The following is a 21,413-nucleotide window of genomic DNA, read 5'->3' on the forward strand; positions in this document are numbered from 1 at the left end:
ACGTGGTTTTGATTTGAGGAAGTGGAATTCAAATTCTGTAGAATTCTTAACTGAATTTAAGGAACATTGTTCATTGAATTCTGATTTTGAGATATCTCCTAATTCGAGTTCGAAAGTCTTAGGCCTTTTTTGGAATTCAACTACTGATACCTTTCGTTTTAAAGCTACACTGCACATCAACGCACCTATTACAAAGAGACACATATTAGCAGAATCTGCTCGCATTTTCGATCCTTTAGGTCTCTTATCTCCTTGCACTATATTGATTAAAATATTTTATCAAAAACTATGGTTAGTTAAAGGCGACTGGGATTCAGTTGTTCCCCAGCATATCTCAGATGATTGGTTTAAATTTCAAGAGACATTTAGTCAAATCAATAATTGTGAAATTCCGAGATGTGTCATACTTACAACGGACAGTGTTATCCAACTACATGGATTTTCTAATGCATCTTCTCAGGCCTATGCAGCAGCCATTTACTGTCGCCAAAAGTGCAATGGTACGGTTAAGGTTAATCTTTTGGTATCAAAGACTAAAGTCGCGCCTATAAACAAATATCCATTCCTCGATTAGAACTCTGTGCTGCGTATTTGTTAACCAGATTAATGCGATCTCTGTTGAACATTTTAAAGAAGTTTGATTTTGAAATCTTTGCGTGGACGGATTCCAAGGTAGTTCTGTCTTGGCTATCAGCTCATCCACGTAAGTGGAAAACTTTTGTGGCAAACAGAACATCTCAAATCATAGAAGTGATGCCTATTAAACATTGGAATCATGTTCCCTTGAAACAGAATCCTGCAGACATTGCTTCTCGTGGTATTGAACCTCAACTCCTACCAAATTGTACTTTGTGGTGGAATGGTCCACCATGGTTGCGTCAGGAAGAGGAAAAAGGGCCTAAATATGAATTAAAATCTGAAGATGATATTGAAGTAAAGGCTGAACAAAGATCTGACCCTATTTTTATATCTCATATACGTGAATCGAATGATTTATTAGCTAATTTGTTCGAGCATTATTCTTCACATTGTAAAATTGTTCGTATTCTGGCTTACTGCCAAAGATTTATTACTAATTGCAAGAAGCATCATGTTACTCACAACATTTCATGTAGTGGCATTAACTCCAGCTGCCTTATGCCGCTAACATTTCCAGAGATTCGATTAGCAGAAAAGTTCATTATTCGTTGGATTCAGAATCATTACTTCAAAGATGATTTACAGTGTATTAAGGAAGATAAACTTTTACCCAAGAAGAGCCAACTACGTTCTTTGTATCCATTCGTAGATAAAGATGGTCTCTTACGGGTGGAAGGATGTCTTCGAAATTCATCTTTAGCATTTAACATCAAACATCCTGTCATACTTCCTTCTTGACATAAATTTAGCGAATTACTAGTGAAAGAACTGCATATTTCTTACCTTCATGCTGGTCCTTCTTTATTATCACACCTCATCAGGCAATCTTACTGGATAATTGGAGGAAAGAGACTGATACGCAGTTGTGTTAACCATTGCTTAATATGTCATCGATTTAAAGCTGCTTCAAATCCGCAATTGATGGGTGACTTACCTGAACATCGTGTGACTTTCGAACGACCTTTTTACGCATCTGGTGTTAATTACGCTGGTCCTATTACCATGAAATTTAATAAGGGTCATGGCTCTAAAACAACGAAAGGCTATATAGCTCTGTTTGTTTGCTTGTCGACTAAAGCTGTGCATATAGAAGCAGTCAGTGACCTGACGGCAGACTCGTTTATCGCAGCACTTAGACGTTTCATTTCACGTCGCGGTGCACCACGGCACATTTACAGTGACAACGGTACCAATTTTGTGGGAGCATGCCGAAAACTACAAGAACTAAACCAGATTTGGTCTTCCTTGTATGCAACAGAATCGGTTTCCCAAGAACTAAGTCATCTATTGAATGAAATTTTATACCGCCTGCTTCGCCCCACTTCGGAGGAATATGGGAAGCCGGAATTCGCTCAGCGAAATTTCATCTGAGAAGAGTATTGAAAGAGACTCTTTTAACTTACGAAGAGTTGTCAACGCTACTTACCCAGATCGAGGCTATTTTGAATTCACGTCCACTTACATACGTGAACGATACTGATATTGACTCTATTAATGTTTTAAAACCCCTTCTCATTTTATTAGAGGTGATACTTTGACTTCCTTTCCAGAAACACATCAGTCTGTGGTTCTTGTCATCGAAGATGGATCTTCACCTTTAGCTTGGCCTATAGGACGGATCATCGATGTCCATCCGGGCAAGGACGGATTAGTTCGCATAGCTACAGTCAAGACTAAAACTGACCAATTAATAAACTTTCACCTTTGCCTGTGTATCAGGACTAAACCTGATAGGGTGAGAGTATGTTTACTTCCTGGCCTATCGAATTAATTTCTACCTTTTCGTTGCCCTGCGTTGGCAACAAGCTTTTGAGATTTGTCGTTCGTAGAATTCAGTTGCTAAAAGCGTAGCTGACCTGTAACTGTTGTAATTATTATTTTATGCTTATCTGTACTAGTGAATTATTACTAAATGTTTACGTGTGAATGTTTTATTATTAAATGTATTCAGTTTGGTTTAAATAGACGAAAGTGACTGAACTTATTAAGAATGTTTAAAGTCGAAACTGCGTCATCCATGTCGGCGTCATTCTAATACGAGGAATGTAAACATCGGTTCATCTTCTATTTGTAAAAGCTAAAATTAACATCTAAGATTATCAGTTAGCAGTGAATTAATTATTAGCCACATCACTGACCAAGCCAGGCATTTTGCCTCTTGGTGTAATCTTTATGAATCCTTAATTTTATTGCCTAGAACCTCCCTAAATTCCAAAAGTTTTTCCATCTCTAAATTTTGCTTTTAGCTGCATCTCGAAATTTTAACACAATTGCTGCCACTAGCCTTGCGCCTTTACAAGGGCTGGAAGTGGTGGCCACTGTTGCCTCCTATGAAGGGACGAACAGTTACAACCATATGTTTTCCAGGTTTCGAACCTGAGCCCATCGCTATGGCAATCAGAGTTACTAACTACTATACTGGCTGGGTGGCTGTTGATGTTGAACTTGTGATGTCAATTTAGTCAGGTCTGGCTTTATACTTAGTGGTCTTAAGACAAATGCAAGCATCTGAATTTTTAGAAGTGAAGGTGCTCCTGTTCTTAATTAAAATAAATGTCATGTGTGAAAGTATTTACTTGCATTTATAAGTTGAATTGAATGTAGACAAAATGGCAAAGCCTTTTTTTTTTTTTTTTTTTAATGGATTATCATTGCCAAACTTATTGATTCCGTTTTGCCTGCGCAAGCGATAAAGTCGCCAATAGTGGTACAACTGATGCCAAACGGAATATCCTCTCTGGTAACATGTCATACCTCATTTTCAAAACAAATCGCAGCCATATCTTATATTATCAGATTGATTGTTTCTTTCAATACTGGCATAACATTACATAGAATTTTTTACCAGATAATTCAATTTTATGCCCTAAGGCCATTCGCTTCGGCAAAACAGAAAACTACCATTTTTATCTAATGAGCATGAATAATAACATAAAAAAAATATCCTAAATGAGTCGTTTTTAGATTTTATGTGATAATAAATGAGTTCTTTAATAAGGTCATCCATAAAAGTAAAAATTATGTGCACATTGAAATGATCATTTTGACATCTGAAGCTATTAAGGATTTCTTAATTCTGGCAAAATTTGTATGGGAAAAATGAAAATAGAATAACAAGTTCTATGTACATAAAATTACATAGAAATTTTACCAGATAGCTCAATTTTATGTCCTAAAACCATTCACGGTAATTTAGTCAATTAGGATGCAATCACACCTCTCACCTGAAGGCAAAAATATAGAAAACGCAAAGTCAAGGGTTAAATTCATCAATTCTAATGAGAATGCACTAGGGAAGTAAAGCACTGCGGTTTTACATAATTTCTGAGTAAGCTATTCATACGAATTGAAATAATTCTTGCATTTTAAACTTGTATTCCAAATTAAGATTTAATTTGAAATTAATGTAGATAATTACTGAGATAATTAGATTTTTGTTTATGTGAGACGAGATTACTTGGGGTCATGTGATACGAACCGACAAATCAGGATGTTGAACCATGAAAGCATAGTAAATTCTTCAATTAATGTCTTTTTACAAATTTATTGGCTTTTTATAAAATTTTAAATGATATTACAGTGTTTATGCCTTCAAAATAAAAAATTCATTTATTAACATTTTTTTTTATGTGTATACTGTATTGTGTCGCCAATAAAGTCTGCTTGGCGAGGTTTGCGCTGGTGAAAACTGAAAAGTACCAAAAAAAAATTTTTTTTTCATCAGTACCATCTGTAGCACAGATTTTAATATAGCAAAGAATAATTTCCTTTCATTAAATTCAAACCGGTTTGAACCAGTTTGAATTTCTCTTTTAATAATGTAACATTTTCTTGCATAAAATGGTTTATTGCGAATTATTTTTCAGCTTAAGAGTTTTTGCTGATCTTTCAGCTAACTTTTTCTTTACTTCTGAAAACAGATTCCCCAATCCTTGCTATTTTTTTCCAGTCTGAACTAGAAACTGAGTTCAACAGTTTTGTTTTTAGAGCAGTGATGGTTCTTTTTGTTGTTGTCGTAATGTAATTTTAACTGATTTCAAATTACTAGGTATCATCATAATGGTTAATAGAAACCATAGCTATTTAGGTGGTAAGTATTACAGGCTGCTAAGTATTGATCCATTTATTCTCTCTCTTTATTAAAAAAAAAAAAAAAAATAGTGTACAACAAGGAAGAGAATTAACTGTATTTCAAAATGATTATTATATTTTCTGAGAGATTAGAGAATAAATAAATAAAAAAAAAAAAAATATTTCACTTTCAAGCAAGTGAAATATTTTTTTTCATTAAGCATTTTTTCCTTGCATGAAACATAAAATTTTCCATGTGAAGGGTTTGTTTTAAAAGACCGGTGAAAAGAAGTAGATGAAAATACTGATCTATATTGAATTCAAATTACAAAGAAGCTAAATTTAGCAATTACTTTTATAAGTGGAATTTGTGCTAGATAAAATGTTATCTATAATGCATTACTGTTAAGATTAAAATATGAAAAAAACCAGTGAAAATTTGTATGTTTCAAGTAAGAATAATATCATTCCAATTAAAAGAAGTAATTTGTGTGAAAAATTTATGAAATTAAAATTAATAACTAGGAATCAGATTTACTCTGTGTGAATGATGGGTGGATAAATAGAATGAAATCTGCTCGGATTTAATCAGTAATTTTAAATTATTAATTTAATCAGTAGATCAGGATCCATAAATCAGTAGATCAGGATCCATAAACAGTGAATCAGTAGATCCATAAACAGTGAATGGATCACTTAATTTAATCAGTAGATCCATAAACAGTGAATGGAAACATAAAGATCCAAAAAAATAAATGAACAAACAATTCAAGCTCAGCCGAGACTGCTTTTTCAGTATGGAGCAAAATAAGATTTTTGACCTGGATGTTTTTTCAACATTTAACCTGTTAAGATGCACTTATAGTGACAAAAATTGCCATGATGGAGAGCAGATTTTGTAAGGGAGCAATATAAATAGTGCATTAAAAAAAAAAAAAAAAAAAAAAAAAAAAAAAAAAAAAAACTTGGTGATAATAAGAAAGGCAAAAAAATTTAACTTTAGTGTTTAAAGATGTTAACTGTGAGATTATAAAAGAAAGTGTGGATGATAATAATGAATGAATGTAGAATTTTATGAAGAATATTTAATGAAAAACAAATGAGAACACAAAAAATTTTTGTTTTGTCTATGTATAGCAATTAAAAAAAGTAATATTGATGATTTTGAAAATAACAAAATAATTTTGTAATTAGCAATTTTTAACTCTGTGTTGCAACTCATTGAACAAGGAATTAACATGATTAAGCGGTATTTTCACAAATGACGTAGGTATTATAACTTTAAAAAAACTGTAAAACTGCAAGAAGATACACATATTCAAGGCATTAAATGCTATACATTCTATAACAGCAGTATAAGTGGTATCGCCAAGTGTTGTCATAAGCCAGTTTAGTGAAGCAGAGTTTTTTAACAGTGACATAATTGGGGCCAACACTTAGACGTTTTGCCATCTGGAGTAATATCTGAGACTTATTATGTGTAAATATTATTCTTCATAGGAATATGTATAGTAAAAATAGTATTTTCAATGTTATAAGCAGTAGTTTTTAATATTTTACATTTAATTAATTGCTCTTTCATTTTTTAATTAAAGAAATACTGAAAAATGCTCAGATATACTGGCTTGAAAAAAATCATTCTGATGAAAGCTTATAAGCTAGGTATTTGCAGATTGGAGTGTTAATGAGTTTAGTCTTCTTTCATATATGTTTTTCAATCATTAAAGCTATTCTGAGTGAATATTCACCATGTTCTTTTCAATAGGCATACTTTATGTGAATGTAATTAACTTCCAGTTTAACATCAAAGTGTGAAAAGTATTTTAAATAAATTATTTTTTATATTGCTGAAGTAAGACTTATTACTGCATCATTTGTATTGAATAATAGGTATTAAATTTCATTATTAGGAATAATATGTCCAGGCTGTATTAATTGAAGTTTTTATGTACAAAACTATGTTAGAAATTCCAAGTCCAGTATTTTGAGCAGCATTAATGAAAAATTTTTGCTTGAATTTTTGACTAGACACGAATTTTTCAAGTGTACTTACTTTCAAATGCTTTTTCCTATATTTTATATTATTTTTTCACCAACATTATCTTTCATAATATTGTGCTTTCGTTCTGCATGCTCCAAAATATCTTCTAGATAAAGGGATTGGGGGATTTTCCCCCTAATAGGTTCAGTGGGGGAGGATGTGATCAGCCTTTTATGAAGTATTTTAGTTTATGAATATAAAAAATTTTCATTCAAGTTTTGGTATTTATCAGCATTTTCTACACTTTTTGTGGTTTAATATTTAAAACATGTTGAAAAATCATCTAAATCGAGATAAATATATGTATTTATTTTTTGAGTTTGGGAAAGAAAGGGGGAATGGTCTAGCAGTGGTGAAGGGGATGCATGAAGCAAAAAAGTTTGAGAACCCCTGTTCTAAATTATTTACTTCATCACTTTGAGAATTATTTTTATAATCCTAACATATGAAGATAATTGGTTTAAATATTCCCAGTTCTCTTGTGTGTGTTTTTTTTTTTTTTTTTTTTTTTTTTTTTTAAAGATCTGGACAGGACATTGCCTTTGGCAGTTAGTGATGGCAAGTTTCCTATTGCAGGTGTATACTCCTGAAGGAAAGGAGAAGCCTATTCTTGCTTCCATGATGCCAACAACTACGTTTCATTAATTATCTCCTTTAAAATTCTCGCTGAATATTTCGCTAAAGTCGCCTGTCTGACTTTTAAATGGATTGACAACTTAATAGCGAAATATTTTTTCTAACGTAATAAATCAGTAAATAAATTCGATTAAAACCTTCATTTAAAGAAGATGCCAAATGATTTTCTAATAACCAACATATAAGAGGTAACACTAAAAATAACATTAGATCTTTTGAGTGCACACACAACGTTTGGCAATGTTTTTAGAATATGTCCCTAAGGCTTTTTTTGTAAAGGTCTTAATGAGAAATTTAAATTCTGTGTCGGTCAAAAAACACTCGTTCGAAAAAATGAATGAATTAATTAAAAAAAAAGTTTTAAGATTTTATATTACACCCAAAGGGGCTTTTTTCTTTAGTGTTTTTTGTGTTTCATTTATTTATTAAATATCAAGTTTTTCGCCCTTAAACCGTAAAATTCAACTGCAATATCACCAAATAATTTAAAAAGAGCATATCTTTAGAATTTCCGATACACAGTCTCGCGCGCTGGAGATAATTTCCCTCCCCCCTCCCCTCCGTACAGTGTTGATATTGCTCGCTTTGAAATCGCTGAGTTTGTTAATCAAAGTTATACGAAATAAAAAAAAAATCCAAATTAGTCCTTTTACAGATGCCCATATCCGTTAGACGGTTTACGTTTTTCAAAATTTAATGGCTCTAGGTACCGTTGTTTCATCACAATGCGAGAAACATACTGTTGCGTGCGTACGGGTTCGTAATAAATTGAATGCACAAGTCCGATGAAAGGTGAACAAAATTTATCCTTATCCCAAGAATAAGTACAAAATGCTTAAATTTCCTCAGAGGTATTCGTATAATATCGCAATATCTCACAGTAGTTATATTTTAAACTACTAAAACGTTCAAGAGAACTTAATTCAAAAACAGAGAAAGCTAATCCGATTCCACCGCGAATTCGTTACAGTCAACAACAAGAACTAAGTAAACAACTGAATTGAGATGTTTTCCCTCCAGCTTTTATAATCTCTTTAATCCTGCACGAGTACTTTCTCGATTTTTCTAGATAGCAAAGGAGTACAATTACGAGATATCTATTTATTAAAATGTTAAATGCGCGTGCTCCTGTGTTTTAATTTTTCCGATGCAGCTTTCTCTTCAAATAAGTCTCGTGCTGCATTGCACGGGAATATAAACCAATTTTAATTACAAATTCTACTAAAAATAGCTAAATAACAATACATTTATGCACAATAACACAAAATCCATAACAATACATTTATGCAGATTCTTCATTATTTAATTTCTTTAAATGTAGTGCAGGGCTGTAACATTTGGTAGCAACAATTTGAAAAGTAATACGCCGTTTATAGTGATTCGACTCAAAATACCAAAACGAAATTAATAGGCCTTCTTTAATGCAATTCTAACTGAAATATTCACCTTATATAAGATTGCAAAAAACACTGTATCATCGGAAAATATACCTGATGAGTCGCAATGCATATTATTCAAAGACAAGCATGGTTGGAAACTTTTCGAAACTTAGTTTTCCACTTTTTATCTTATTTGGTGTTAATCATTTGTTGAAAGGATAATTGCAACATTATCATGTATTTTCCCATAAGTTATCTTCATCTGTAAATGTTAAACCCGAATAAAGATTTAAGCTTTTATTTAAATAACATTTGTACGAACTGCTAATATACAACAATATAACTTCTAATATTAAAACTGATATTGACCTGTGATTCTAATATGTAGGAAAAGATGTTTTTCAGAAATTTATTTTTAAACAAGAATAATATTTTAAAACTGAAAGTAAAAGTTAGACGGAATTTCACGAATTAAAAAATTCTAATACTTAATATCAAGACATATTTCGCGTGGAGAATATTATTTTTCCGCCAAACAGTTCACAATCCTTATTTAAATGTAAGAGATTTAAAAGTTCACGCAGCTGCATTTGAGCGAAAAGACTAAGACATGAAATAGAAAAGGAAGAAAAAACAATTACAAAATAATATTTAATTTTGAAAGAACATGGTTTAAATATTGATCCTGCTATTAAGTTCATTTGTTACTGCAACAAATCATCCGCCAGAGGGCATTACGTTGAGAAATTTTTAAACTGAACTCAGCTAGGTTAGTTTCCAAATTGTAAAGTGCCGCTATCTGCTAGAAAAGCGCAGCCGCAAAATTGGCGCAGTCTAGTCAGTGGGGAAAGGTCACCCTCCTTCATCCGTTGACCTAATTTTCTAACAGCTGATACCATACAGACATGGCGGTAAGTTAGAAATTGCTCTTTCTATTCCGTTTCCTGATTGCAGTTATTCGAGCTTTCTGAATGTCAATATTTTCCTGTTGTTTTATCAATTTGAAAGTTCTGTGTTATGCCTATGATCTTCGCTTTTTAATACGGATAGTACGTTCCTGCTGATTGTAAAGCTGATTTAATCTTTTATTAGCTTCTGAGTTAAAAATGAATGTGTTCTCTGAATTATGTTTTGATTAAAAATTAACAAGAAAAGAAGTCACGAAATGTAAGCGACCTGAAATAATGTATATCAGAATTATCTTTACTAGCGCATCGATTATTAATTTCAAAATTTGTGCTAATAAAAGAGACATTTTACAAACCATTTTTTTTTTTTTTCCTAAGTTTCATTCTCTTTTCTAAAAGTTCCTTTTTGTTTGCAGGAAATTAAAGTACCGGTTATATTTGTGATAGGTAAGCTGACAACCATATCTTTTATTTGATGCAATTATTTATATAATGCATGAGTGTTTTTAACTAATGCATGCAACAGAATCATACAAAAGCAGTTCATGTTAAGGATATAAAAAAATTGTAATTAAACATATTTTATGCTCGTATTTTCACTGGCGAAATATCTGATGTTAACGAATTAATCCAATTTACACTTATTTATATGCGAAAACTGGAAATAAGATTATAAAAATGAATAACTTGTTTTATATTTGTTTATTAAAGTTCACTTGACAGAAATGCGATAAATAAGTACTATAGTTTCTATCGGTATTTAAAAAATATTCATTTCGCTGTGTGCTTCTTTTATTGATCATGTGTAAAAAAAGCAAGCTTAATTAATTTTTATAATCATCAAACAACTACAAATCGCATTTATTTTACCTTTTTGCCTCTGTTGAGTAAAGTAATTGCTAGAAAGAAGTTGCGAAAATTTTTAAACTGGCCATCTAATAGTTAGTTTTAACCCAACTTTCCACACACTTTTACTCATAAGAGCTGCTGCAAACACTTCTTTCTTTTTGATTCTCTATAATAAAAATTTTACCGTTTTATTCCTTCTTAAGAATTGCTTTTAGAAAAGAGCTTTCAAAGAAATATCGTGGTCCCTTATTATTTTTGTCAACTCACTACATACATGTTCGAGAGGATTTAAGTCCGGAGAATATGGAGAAGTTTAGATAACTTTCAGGACAGTTGTATAATAAGCACAATCAAACATTTAAAGTTGTTTGAGATGCTTATTTTGAAAGAACTTGCAGGTGCTTTAAGGTTTTTATTAAGAATAATTAAATATTCATATTGATCCATATTTTTTACATAAAAACTAAATTTTACCATTCCAGAAGTTGAGATATTTCCCTCTTCTGGAATGGGAAACTTATGCGTGAATCCTAGAGCTTAACAACAGGCAACAGGTTTTTCAAGATTCAGTTTTTCATTCGATTTTCGCCACATACTAATTATTCCATCGAATCCAAATATATTAAATTTTGACCCATCTGCAAGCGTAATTTAGTCGAGCATGATAAATCTTTGCTTACCATGAATTTTACCAAAACCAAAGCGAGGCGTATTTTCCTTGTTTTCCTGTTGATGGATTTTCTGGTCGCCATGACTAGATTTTCCCATATGCCATGACTCTTCTAACATTTTCAGAGTTAACTTTTAAGGCAAACCGTGTTTTTAAAGCTGTTGTAAGTTTTACAGCACCAGTTTTTGGTCTTGCTTGATTTTTCAAAGAATAAATTTGCGATTTCTTGGTGTTAGCTTGGAATGTCTTTCAGACTTCAGTGCATTTTCAATAGCTCCACGCAAATTCTGTCGACTCAGGCGAACGCAGTTCGCGAAGCGGATCAGCGCAATCCCAGACTAAGTCGTTAGCGATTTTCTATCTGGAATGTAACTGAGCATGAGCGAGTCCTAAAAAGTTCAAGCGAGTAAAGATGGCAGTTAGATTAGTTGTGGGTTGATAGCATGAACAGTAGAGAGTCTCCGAGGAAACACTGTCTCATCTGCATCATCACAAGTAGGTCATGTTGATTGGCTGTAAGAGAGCAGGTAAGTGCTAAAAACTATCTAACCATTCAAAGAGGAGAGTGGGAAGTCAGAAAATGCAGCACTAAAGAATAATTTTAAGCTAAAATGTCTCTAAAATTTGGCAATATTTTAAAAAATTTTATTTATTTTTTTATATAATTGTATATTTAAATATTACTACTAAAACTAGGTGTTAGCTATATGGCGCAAAATTGCCCTCGGTCTTCTTCTATTTCTGTTGACGAAAATTCTGTCGTTTTATAATATCAAGGATAGTTGAATGCCTTATTACATTAAGGATTGTTTGGACACTTCGAATACTTTTTCTATGTTTAAAATGATGAATAATTAAATTTCTATCAGACCTTGTCATTATTTGTATCGCCTTGCCATTTTTACTTTAAGGATTGTGTGGACACTTTGAATACTTTTTCTATGTTTAAAATGATGAATAATTAAATTTCTATCAGAGCTTGTCAGTATTTGTATCGCCTTGCCATTTTTACTTCAGAGATACGGAACTATTAATATATTTTGTTAAACAAGTAATAATTTCAAAATGCAGACTGTAATTCCTGCGATGTATTTTCATTTAAAACAAAAAATATGACGAGAAACATCTTTTGCCGAAACATCTCAACAAAACTTTCGAATGTCCGAATTATTATGCGAGTTATTGATTAACACTTTTTGAATAATTGTCGAGAAAAAGTAATAGCTTTAAAAAAAAAAAGTCTTATGTTTCAATATTTTAATACAAGATCTATGCAAAGAAATTTAAAATATACAAATATGAGCCACTGTAAATATTGTTTCAGATATTAAAATTGATGGATGGCGTTATGTCAGTTGATTATCAGTTACAAATATTAAGTAATATATTAATATTTCATCTGTTTTGATCGTATTGCTGATTACATTAAACTTCTTAATAATAAAAAGGCACGCTGGCTTGACATTAATTTATTATTTACAACCATGCATACATAGTAACAGAACTTTTCCTTACTTTGCTTTTGAGCGGCTGTATACTCGCGTCGCTGCACGTATACTATTTCCTATACAATTAACATTTTACTGTTGCCACATAAGTTTTCCTTTGAGAAATATTATATTGATAAATAATACACATTTATTTGCTAAATATAAACATCATTTAATAAATAAAAAATAAGACAAATATTTAAAAAAAAAAAAAAAATCAGATAGCTTTAAAATTTTACATTACGCCCAAAGGAACGTTTTTTTTAACGTTTTGTGGGTTACCTTTATCAATTAAATATCATGTCCTTCGCACATAAACCATAAAATTCAGTTCAACAACAATATCGCAAAATAATTTTAAAATGAGTATATCTTTAGAATTTTCCTATACACTGCCTCGCGCGCTGGAGATAATTCCCCCCCCCCCGCGCAGTATTGTCATTGCTCGCTTTGAAATCACTGAGTTTGTTAATCAAAAATTCGTTATCGTTTTACAACATATGAAGTAGATAATAAAACAAATTCCAGATTCGGGCTTCCAGATGCTCATATTCGAGTGGAGGACTACGTCATTCAAAATTTGATGTCTCCATGTATCGTTGTTTTTTCAAAGTGCGAGAAAAATACATACATTCATGCAGATTCTTCATTATTTAATTTCTTTAAATATAATGCAGAGCTCTAATATTTGCTGGCAACAATTTGAAAAGTGAAATGCCGTTTATAGTGAACCAGCGCAAAATGCCAAAATGAAATTAATAGTCCTTCTGGAAAATTGCGCCTTTGGGATAAAAATTAACTCAACTGTAATGCATTTTTAGGTAACAAACATAAAACATTTTTTTAGGTATTTTCGTAGTAATGCAACTACCATAGCGCAATTTGACGATTTTTTGCAGATGAAAAAGAATAATGACATAAGCCTTCATTCACTTCAAGTGTAAAAATGTACTCACAGTAGACACTGCTTAATGTGTTCATTCAGATATTGCTATCGATTTGCCGAAGTCTCGCCCGTTTGCATACGAAAACACGGAAATACATCGCTTATTATGATCGACAATTCGAATACTATGATAGAACTATTACGGAATAATTTTTGTTTTAAAGTCGCCAAATAAACGATTATTCGTTTAATAAGATCAAAATAGATTATAAAAATTGATAAGTGACAGAGAAATGTCGCCAAGTGAAGTTTAACTCGCCAAACGACTCGGTTTTGATTTCAGTCAACTTCTTACAACTAAGCAGAAAAGCAATTTTAGTTTGACATAGAATTTGAATAACTGTAATGATTTTTAGGGCGGTCAGGCACAAATTTTTTTCGTTATAAGCAAAAAAAAAAAAAAAAAAAAAAAAAATGCAGAATTCCTTTTTTTTTTTCTCGGGGGGAGTCCATAAAAACAAACTAGGGTCGCTTTTTTGCTTAGTTTAAAATTTTACAGTGGCTTGTTCTTTTCCAATGAAAGATGCCTTCTGATATTAATATTGTTGCGTGCGTACGGGTTCGTTTGAAATGAATGCACAAGTCCGATGAAAAATGAACAAAAATTTATTATTATCACAAGAAATGTACTTAAATTTCCTAAAATATTCGTGCAGTAACGTTCAAAAGAACTTAATTCAAAACAGCTAAAGAAAGCTAATCCGCGAATTCGCTACAGTCAACAAGAGCAGTTTTCTAAACAAACTCTTAAACAACAACAAACTAACTAACTAGGACGAACTGAGAGGTTTTCCTCCTTTTATAAGATTTTAAAATCGCGCGCGAGAATTTTCTAGTACTTTCTCGAAATCAAAAAAAAAAAAAAAAAAAAAAAAAAAAAAAATTAAATGTTACATGCACGCGCTCTTGTATTTTCAATTTTCCGGCTTAGCTTTCTTTTAATATTCGTCACGTGCTGCTCTGCGCGGGAAGTAAAACAGTTTAATTTACAATTCAACTAACATAAGCTATTTAAATACCAAATCTGTAACAATATTTTATAAATTAAGCAATAAAAAGTGTACGAAATGCTGATAGATACCAAAAATTAAATAAATGTAATTTTTGATATTCATAAACTAAAACGGGATATTTAACATGTAAATAAAAGGGTGACCTCATTTCCTTCTTGAAACTATAAAATTTCCTCCTCCCCCCAAAAGAGAACCGCTGCTCTTATATAATGCAGTCGATATCCGATTTGATAGTTTAGCGATATCCGATTTGATACTATCCGGAAAGTAAGGCTTATTTTAATAACACGATTTGAACTATAAATTTAATTTAAATCATCTTTGATTTAGGGATGGATTTCCCCGATTTAACGAGAACTTATAATTTTTCTAGAGCCATGTGTAACTTTTAAAGCTTAAAATTTCAAATTTTTGTAACACTGGAATGGTTTAGAAATAATGCCAGGCAACTAAACTTCAGCAGTTGTTTAGTTTATGTGAATAGGGAAAAGCACGCGAGGGTTATCTACCTAAGGCTTTGGTTTAGTTAATTATGACAAAGCACACTAAAGCTATCTGCCTAAGGAGAGGAATGCCTTTATAGAGGAATTTCTAAGGGAAACTGGCTCTTGTATACGTTACACATGGAGAAAACCACAAAAACGACCAAACAGCCAGTCCGTTCGCCTTGAATCGAACCCAGTCGGAATTATTGCCGTTCGGCGATTTTAACCCTCGGGAGCCAACTGCCTGAGTGAAGGGGTGCCTTCGTGAAGGATTTATAAGGAAAACTGTATCATACCCAAGTTACACATGCAGAACCATGAAACGCCTAATGCAGCCAGCCTGAAATCGAGCCAGCATTCTGCGACGTTGCCGCTCGGCCGTCGGTGGGCCTAACATTGTAGAAGCTTTGTAGTTTGTTGATAAACACCGAGTTACTTTGCATATCAAGAAAGCGCTTTATCTTATCACGAAGTAAGACTTTTAGTTTTCCAAAACGAAGCGCGAGGAATTAGCAGATGCAAATTTAACTGCATAACGTTATTTGTATCAAAGAAATACGTAAACTGCGATTCGCAAGTTGAAGTTGGCGAGTTTCAAAGGATTAGAGATATTTATGATATGAGGGAACAGATGCGGTATCATTCGATTCCGAAAAGAAAGAAAAACTGAGTAAAATTTATATTAATGTAAATAGGATTCTGTAGCATTTTTTTTTTTTTTTTTTTTTTTTTTTTTAATGTTTGTCATGCAATAAGACTGTTTTCAATGCATTCACAGTCTTTTGTAAAACATATAGCAATATCGCTTTAAAAATAAAAAACAAAGTGGAGTTGTGTTAAAGATTTTTCGGTACTTAATGTGTTCACGGAGAAAAGTCAAAATTCGCCAGAAAAGAGCTAATAGTTTCCAACTTTGGCACCATAACATAAATTAATCGCTATTGAAGCCGTATATCTTTGTTAAGTTTTAAGAACGTCTATAACCCGCAGAACGGAATTTATAGTTTGATCAGGGGTCTGTGGGATCTACCAAACAATGAAGATTAACAGTTTCTTACGAGAATATGATATATGAGCGAATAATCGTCAATGTTCCAGTTAGCACAAAATGTAGTTTTATTCGAACTGATTGAAGAACGATATTCGAAAGACATGGAGTCGGTGGTAATACGAGCAGACAACTGATTTGGAGTAAGTACATTGTCATTTTTTACTGACATCAGATTCATCTGCTGCTAGGCTTAAGGAAATGACATCAATAAAACATTGCATGGAAGAACTCAACATGGGTGATACTACTGTTATACCCTAGAACAGTTATTTGAGAGTAGTAGTAGATGAAGGCTTAATCGTAGAGAATGAGGAAAGCCTAGTCTCAAAAAGAAAAAAAAAAAAAAAAAAATTGTGATGTGGATACCACATGATATCTTTGTGCGGCCTATTAAATTATACTCATTTTTTCCTGCACTTCGCTTAAACTTATTTTCTCAAATTATTCTTACTTACTTATCCTATCCCTTGAATGTTGGAAATAACTTCAAAAATTGCAAATTTTGAAATTAAATATCCTGGTCAGTTTTTCTTTTACGGGAGTCAAATTTCTTATAATTTTATTTTTTCATAACGAGTACAAAACTTTCCCAAATATGAGTAAAGAAACCGGAAGACAGCATTAAAAGTCAGATGCCTTTATTTATCACCCACCTTTTTTTTTTATATAGCTTGACATTCCTAAAAAAGTAATATTTTAGTCATTTAAAACACTTCTGTAATTGGAGGCATATGACTACTACTAACGGTTACAGAAATAAAGGCCGGCTAAGGGGGATGGGTGTGTTGTTTTTGCCTATGCTCACTTGTCTGACGTAGTCAGCCCAAGCCCACGAAATACCTCGTGGCAAGGAGCGCCAGAATACGCCTGCCTTGAGCACCATTAAGGTGACAGTGCGATTTTGCTCAGCTCCCAGTCTTGATGGAGAGCACCCCGAGGGACAGATCCGAGGGTCTCCCACCCCTCTCCCCTTCCACCAAACCACACGAGAGGACTTTCGGCTCACAGCATATTAAGAGTGCCGCCATGCCGCACCGACACTATACATTTACAAATATCCATGCCTTCTCCGGGATTCGAACCCGGGCCCTTCGGCACAGAGATCAGCTACGCTAACCACTATACCGGTTGGGCAGCAGGGCTGGGTATATGTATATACAGGGTGATTTCGCTAGCAGACCGACAAACTTGCAGGGTATGAAGGGGGTATAGAAACGGCTCGGAATCACCTAGGAATACAGGGTTGCAAATGCCGCATTTGCGAGCTATGGTGCAAAGAAGCAGAGGAAAAGTACAGAAACAGCAACACGTTAATGACACAGAAAAACATTTTATTGAAAGGTTGTACTACAACAGGTACAATTACGACCAGAGGTCGTCAGTCAGGCCTGACAGCGGCGCTGCACGCAATTCCTTACGTTGTTGAAGATTCTTCCCGGTAGTCTTGGAGTAGATAGCTCTGAACGGAAGGTTGCGTAAACAGCGATCCTGCTTTAAGTCGTCATTTGAGATCCGTTTCCCGAGGTAGTTAGATGAACGCGTATTCAAACGATGTGCTAGTCGACCTGCTGACCGTGTATGGAGCTGGGGATTGTAAAGGGCACGCCGCTCAATAATTGTACCAGGAATGTTCCCGAACAGGCGTGTGATGCTCCACTTCACACGACCTTCGCAAGTGTGAACAGAAAGTTACGTGAGACTGGATGTTTAACGAGAGCTACAATGAATCGACAGCGAACAAAGAGGACACCTGGCAATGAGGAAGCGGTCTTACGTCTGGCAGAAGACAATCCAAGTACGAGTGCTCGAACGATAGTCCAACAAGTGGGTTTATCTCAAATCATGATCAGGGGAATACTCACAGCAAACCAAATGAGTGCATACCTTCATCGCGTCTAATTAGTAGAAGAGGATTATCCACTCCAGAGGACGTTTACTACATGGTTTTTGCAACAGAGTGCTACAGACAGCGCATTTGCTGCGTCAGTATTATTCACGGATGAAGCATACTTCACACGTGACGGAGCCTTCAATCAGCATAACGCCCATGTGTGGGCTTTGGAGAACTCTCATCGTACGCAAGCAGGTGCAGCTCAAAGCGCTTCTCGGTCAATGTTAGCGGCGGCATTCTTGAGGACTACTTTATTGGACCGTACCATCTGCCTAGTCCTTTGGACGGTGGGGCATACCTGATTTTCTTGCAAGGAGTCCTAAACTTCTTGACGCAGCACATGTTCCTCTGTCGTTTGCACCGCTGCGTGTGGCACTAGCATGACGGGGCTCCTCCACATTACACGATTGACATCCGCCGACACCTCGACGTAACCTTTGGGCAGCGGTGGCTAGGTCCTGATGGACTGGTTCATTAGCCTGCCAGATCACCGGATCTGTCATGCATGCTTCTTCTGGGGTCACATGAAGAGTTTGGTGCATGAGAGGACCGTTGCTTCATTTCCGTCGCTCAAATATCTGTAGCTGCCGGAAGGATGCGTGACATGCCAGGAATTTTCCAGAATGTAAGGAATTCTATGCAACGCCGCTGTCAGGTCTCCCAGACGACTTCTGGTCGTAATTTCGAACACCTGTTGTAGTACAACCTTTCAATAAAATGTTTTTTGTCCCATTAATGCGTTGCTGTTTCTGCTATTTTTCTGGGCATCTTTGCACCATAGCTCGCAACTACAGCATTTGCGACCCTGCATTCATTTCTATGTGATTCCGAGTCGTCTCTGTACTCCCTGCAAGTTTTTCGGCCACCCTGTATATACTTTTGGTAGCGCCGATTGCGAGATAAAAGGGAGGGGCACAACTAGATGTTATAGTAGTCCCATATACAAAATTTCAACGTTCTACGACTAATCGTCTTTAAATTATGCGAGGTATGTCCATATGTACAGACGTCACGAAAAAATTTGTTTTGAATCCACTTTACCATCAGTTTTGAATTAAAGAGTCCAGTATTCCGTCCGTGCGTACGAACGTCACGCAAATAAATAGTCAAAATGCATATTTCTGCTGAAGTCTAATAACCGACATTTTTTTGCAATTAAATACTTCCTTTACTTCGTTGCCCACCAGGAGCCGAGCTGTACAGTCCCTGAACACTGGTAGTACGGTCTGGTGTTCGAATCCCCCGAACGGGCTAGCTGCGTGAGCGTTTTCGTGGTTTTCCTCATGTGAACCGTACATATGAGCCAGTTTTCCTTAGAAAGTCATCCACGAAGGCATTACTTCCCTTAGGCAGATAGCCGTGGTGTGCTTTGCCGTAATCTCAATAAACCAAACCATAGGCAGATAGCCCTTGAGTGCTTTGCCACATTCAAATAAACCGAATCAAATCATTTATTTCGTATAAGGAAGTAGAAATAAAGTTGGTCACGTTCTTTTGTCTCTTTGGATTCTCGACGGTTGTAACAGCTTTAATATCGTTATTAATCTCTCGTGCATTTGAAATAGTTGAATAATAAATAATGTACAGATTACTGGCAATATTGAAATGCAGACTCGAGTGCCTCGTGCGACTCTCGCACGAAGAATGTAATTTATTTTTAAACGTTAGAATATGTTTTATCTTCTTGTTTTGTATGTCGCCATTTTTTTTAGTGTTAAATAAAAGTTATTGCTGTGTTCCATCATTGGAGTTGCTTCATTTCGCCAAAGAAGTATTACAGTCTTAATTATTTTGGAGGCACCGACCAAGATCGAATAATCGTGCGTATTTTTATTTTATTAGTTCATCACTGAACATAATATTAGTGATACCAGATTATTACTTCCTGTTCATAAAGAATTGCTTTATTTTATTAGTTCATCACTGAACATAATATTAGTGATACCAGATTACTACTCCCTGTTCATAAAGAATTGCTTTATTTTATTAGTTCATCACTGAACGCAATATTAGCGATACCAGATTATAACTTCCTGTTGATATTGAATTGCCTTATTTTATTAGTTCATCACTGAACGTAACTTCCTGTTGATATTGAATTGTCTTATTTTATTAGTTCATCACTGAACATAATATTAGTGATACCAGATTATTACTTCCTGTTAATATTGAATTGCTTTATTTTATTAGTTCATCACTGAACGCAATATTAGTGATACCAGGTTATTACTTCCTTTTGATATTGAATTGCTTTATTTTATTAGTTCATCACTGAACGCAATATTAGTGATATCAGGTTATTACTTCCTGTTAACACTGAACTGCCTTATTTTATTAGTTTATCACTTGAACGTAATCTTAGTGATACCATTTTAATGCCGTTTCTACTAGAGCTCAAAGGAAAAGAAAAATAGTTGAAGAGAAGATCTTGGAACCGATGAAGGAAGAAAATAAATCATCCAAAGATATCTTTGAAGAAGAAGTTAAATCACCGGAATTAAACGTGGAAGATTTTTACGAAAATTTGAAAAACGTAAAAGAAATTAATATTGAGAATCATTTTGCAATGCAACGTTATCATCATCTTTCGGCTTTCGATTTAATATCAAAGCCGCTACTAATAGACGAAGAAAACAATTGTCGAAAGCAAATGAAAATTGAATATTATCCGAAAGGCACAAATGAACTGAGGAAAGGCTTTGTTGTGAATTATAGCCGAGGAACTGGTCCACCAAGGAAGAGATCTAGGCGCCGTCAAGAAAAAAAAGGAAGACTAATTTGAACACTGTCCATTTTCTTCTTATTTAAATGTGGTGTAAAAATATTTGTTTAAAACTTAAAATTTTCGGCCTGAAAATTTGGAAATTTATAAGAGAAATTACCTTTTCTCTTTCAGCATTTGAGCAAGCCGAGCTTTTAAACTGTCAAATTTTACAGAACTTTTCCCTTCGGAAAAAGTCTCTCCGTTGGGGGAGAGGTTGTAACAGCTTTAATATCGTTATTAATCTCTCATGCATTTGAAATAGTTGAATAATAAATAATGTACAGATTACTGGCAATATTGAAATGCAGACTCGAGTGCCTCGTGCGACTCTCGCACGAAGAATGTAATTTATTTTTAAATGTTAGAATATGTTTTATCTTCTTGTTTTGTATGTCGCCATTTTTTTTAGTGTTAAATAAAAGTTATTGCTGTGTTCCATCATTGGAGTTGCTTCATTTCGCCAAAGAAGCATCACACGGTGTTTGCCGAGAAACTAAAGAAACTTTTCTTGTGACAGTACCTGACTGAAAAGGCAAAACTTAAATACAATCAGAACCTTTTATTCCTACTCCTCGGCCGC

At 34.0% G+C, this 21,413-nt stretch overlaps 1 protein-coding gene and 1 long non-coding RNA gene across 3 annotated transcripts in view; one reads left to right on the forward strand and one right to left on the reverse strand.

Moving 5' to 3' along the window:
* The window catches only part of LOC146995081 (uncharacterized), a 119,387-nt gene that overhangs the window by 36,181 nt on the left and 61,793 nt on the right, over positions 1–21,413 (reverse strand). The window lies entirely within an intron of this gene.
* Ak1 (Adenylate kinase 1) overlaps positions 9,550–21,413 on the forward strand; it is a 71,991-nt gene continuing 60,127 nt past the window's right edge. Inside the window, exons 1-2 of one of the 2 annotated variants that reach the window (XM_085825443.1) lie at positions 9,550–9,677; positions 10,091–10,121. In XM_085825443.1, the coding sequence (XP_085681569.1) occupies positions 9,672–9,677; positions 10,091–10,121 (37 nt within the window). In that variant the 5' untranslated portion in view covers positions 9,550–9,671. Of the gene's footprint in view, positions 9,678–10,090; positions 10,122–11,680; positions 11,721–21,413 lie in introns of those variants that run through there. The other variant, XM_085825444.1, reaches the window with a different exon arrangement.

This window comes from Stegodyphus dumicola, chromosome 10 (assembly GCF_044657685.1).
Source record: "Stegodyphus dumicola isolate Sdum_Otavi_A_Nest chromosome 10, ASM4465768v1".
NCBI lineage: Eukaryota > Metazoa > Arthropoda > Arachnida > Araneae > Eresidae > Stegodyphus > Stegodyphus dumicola.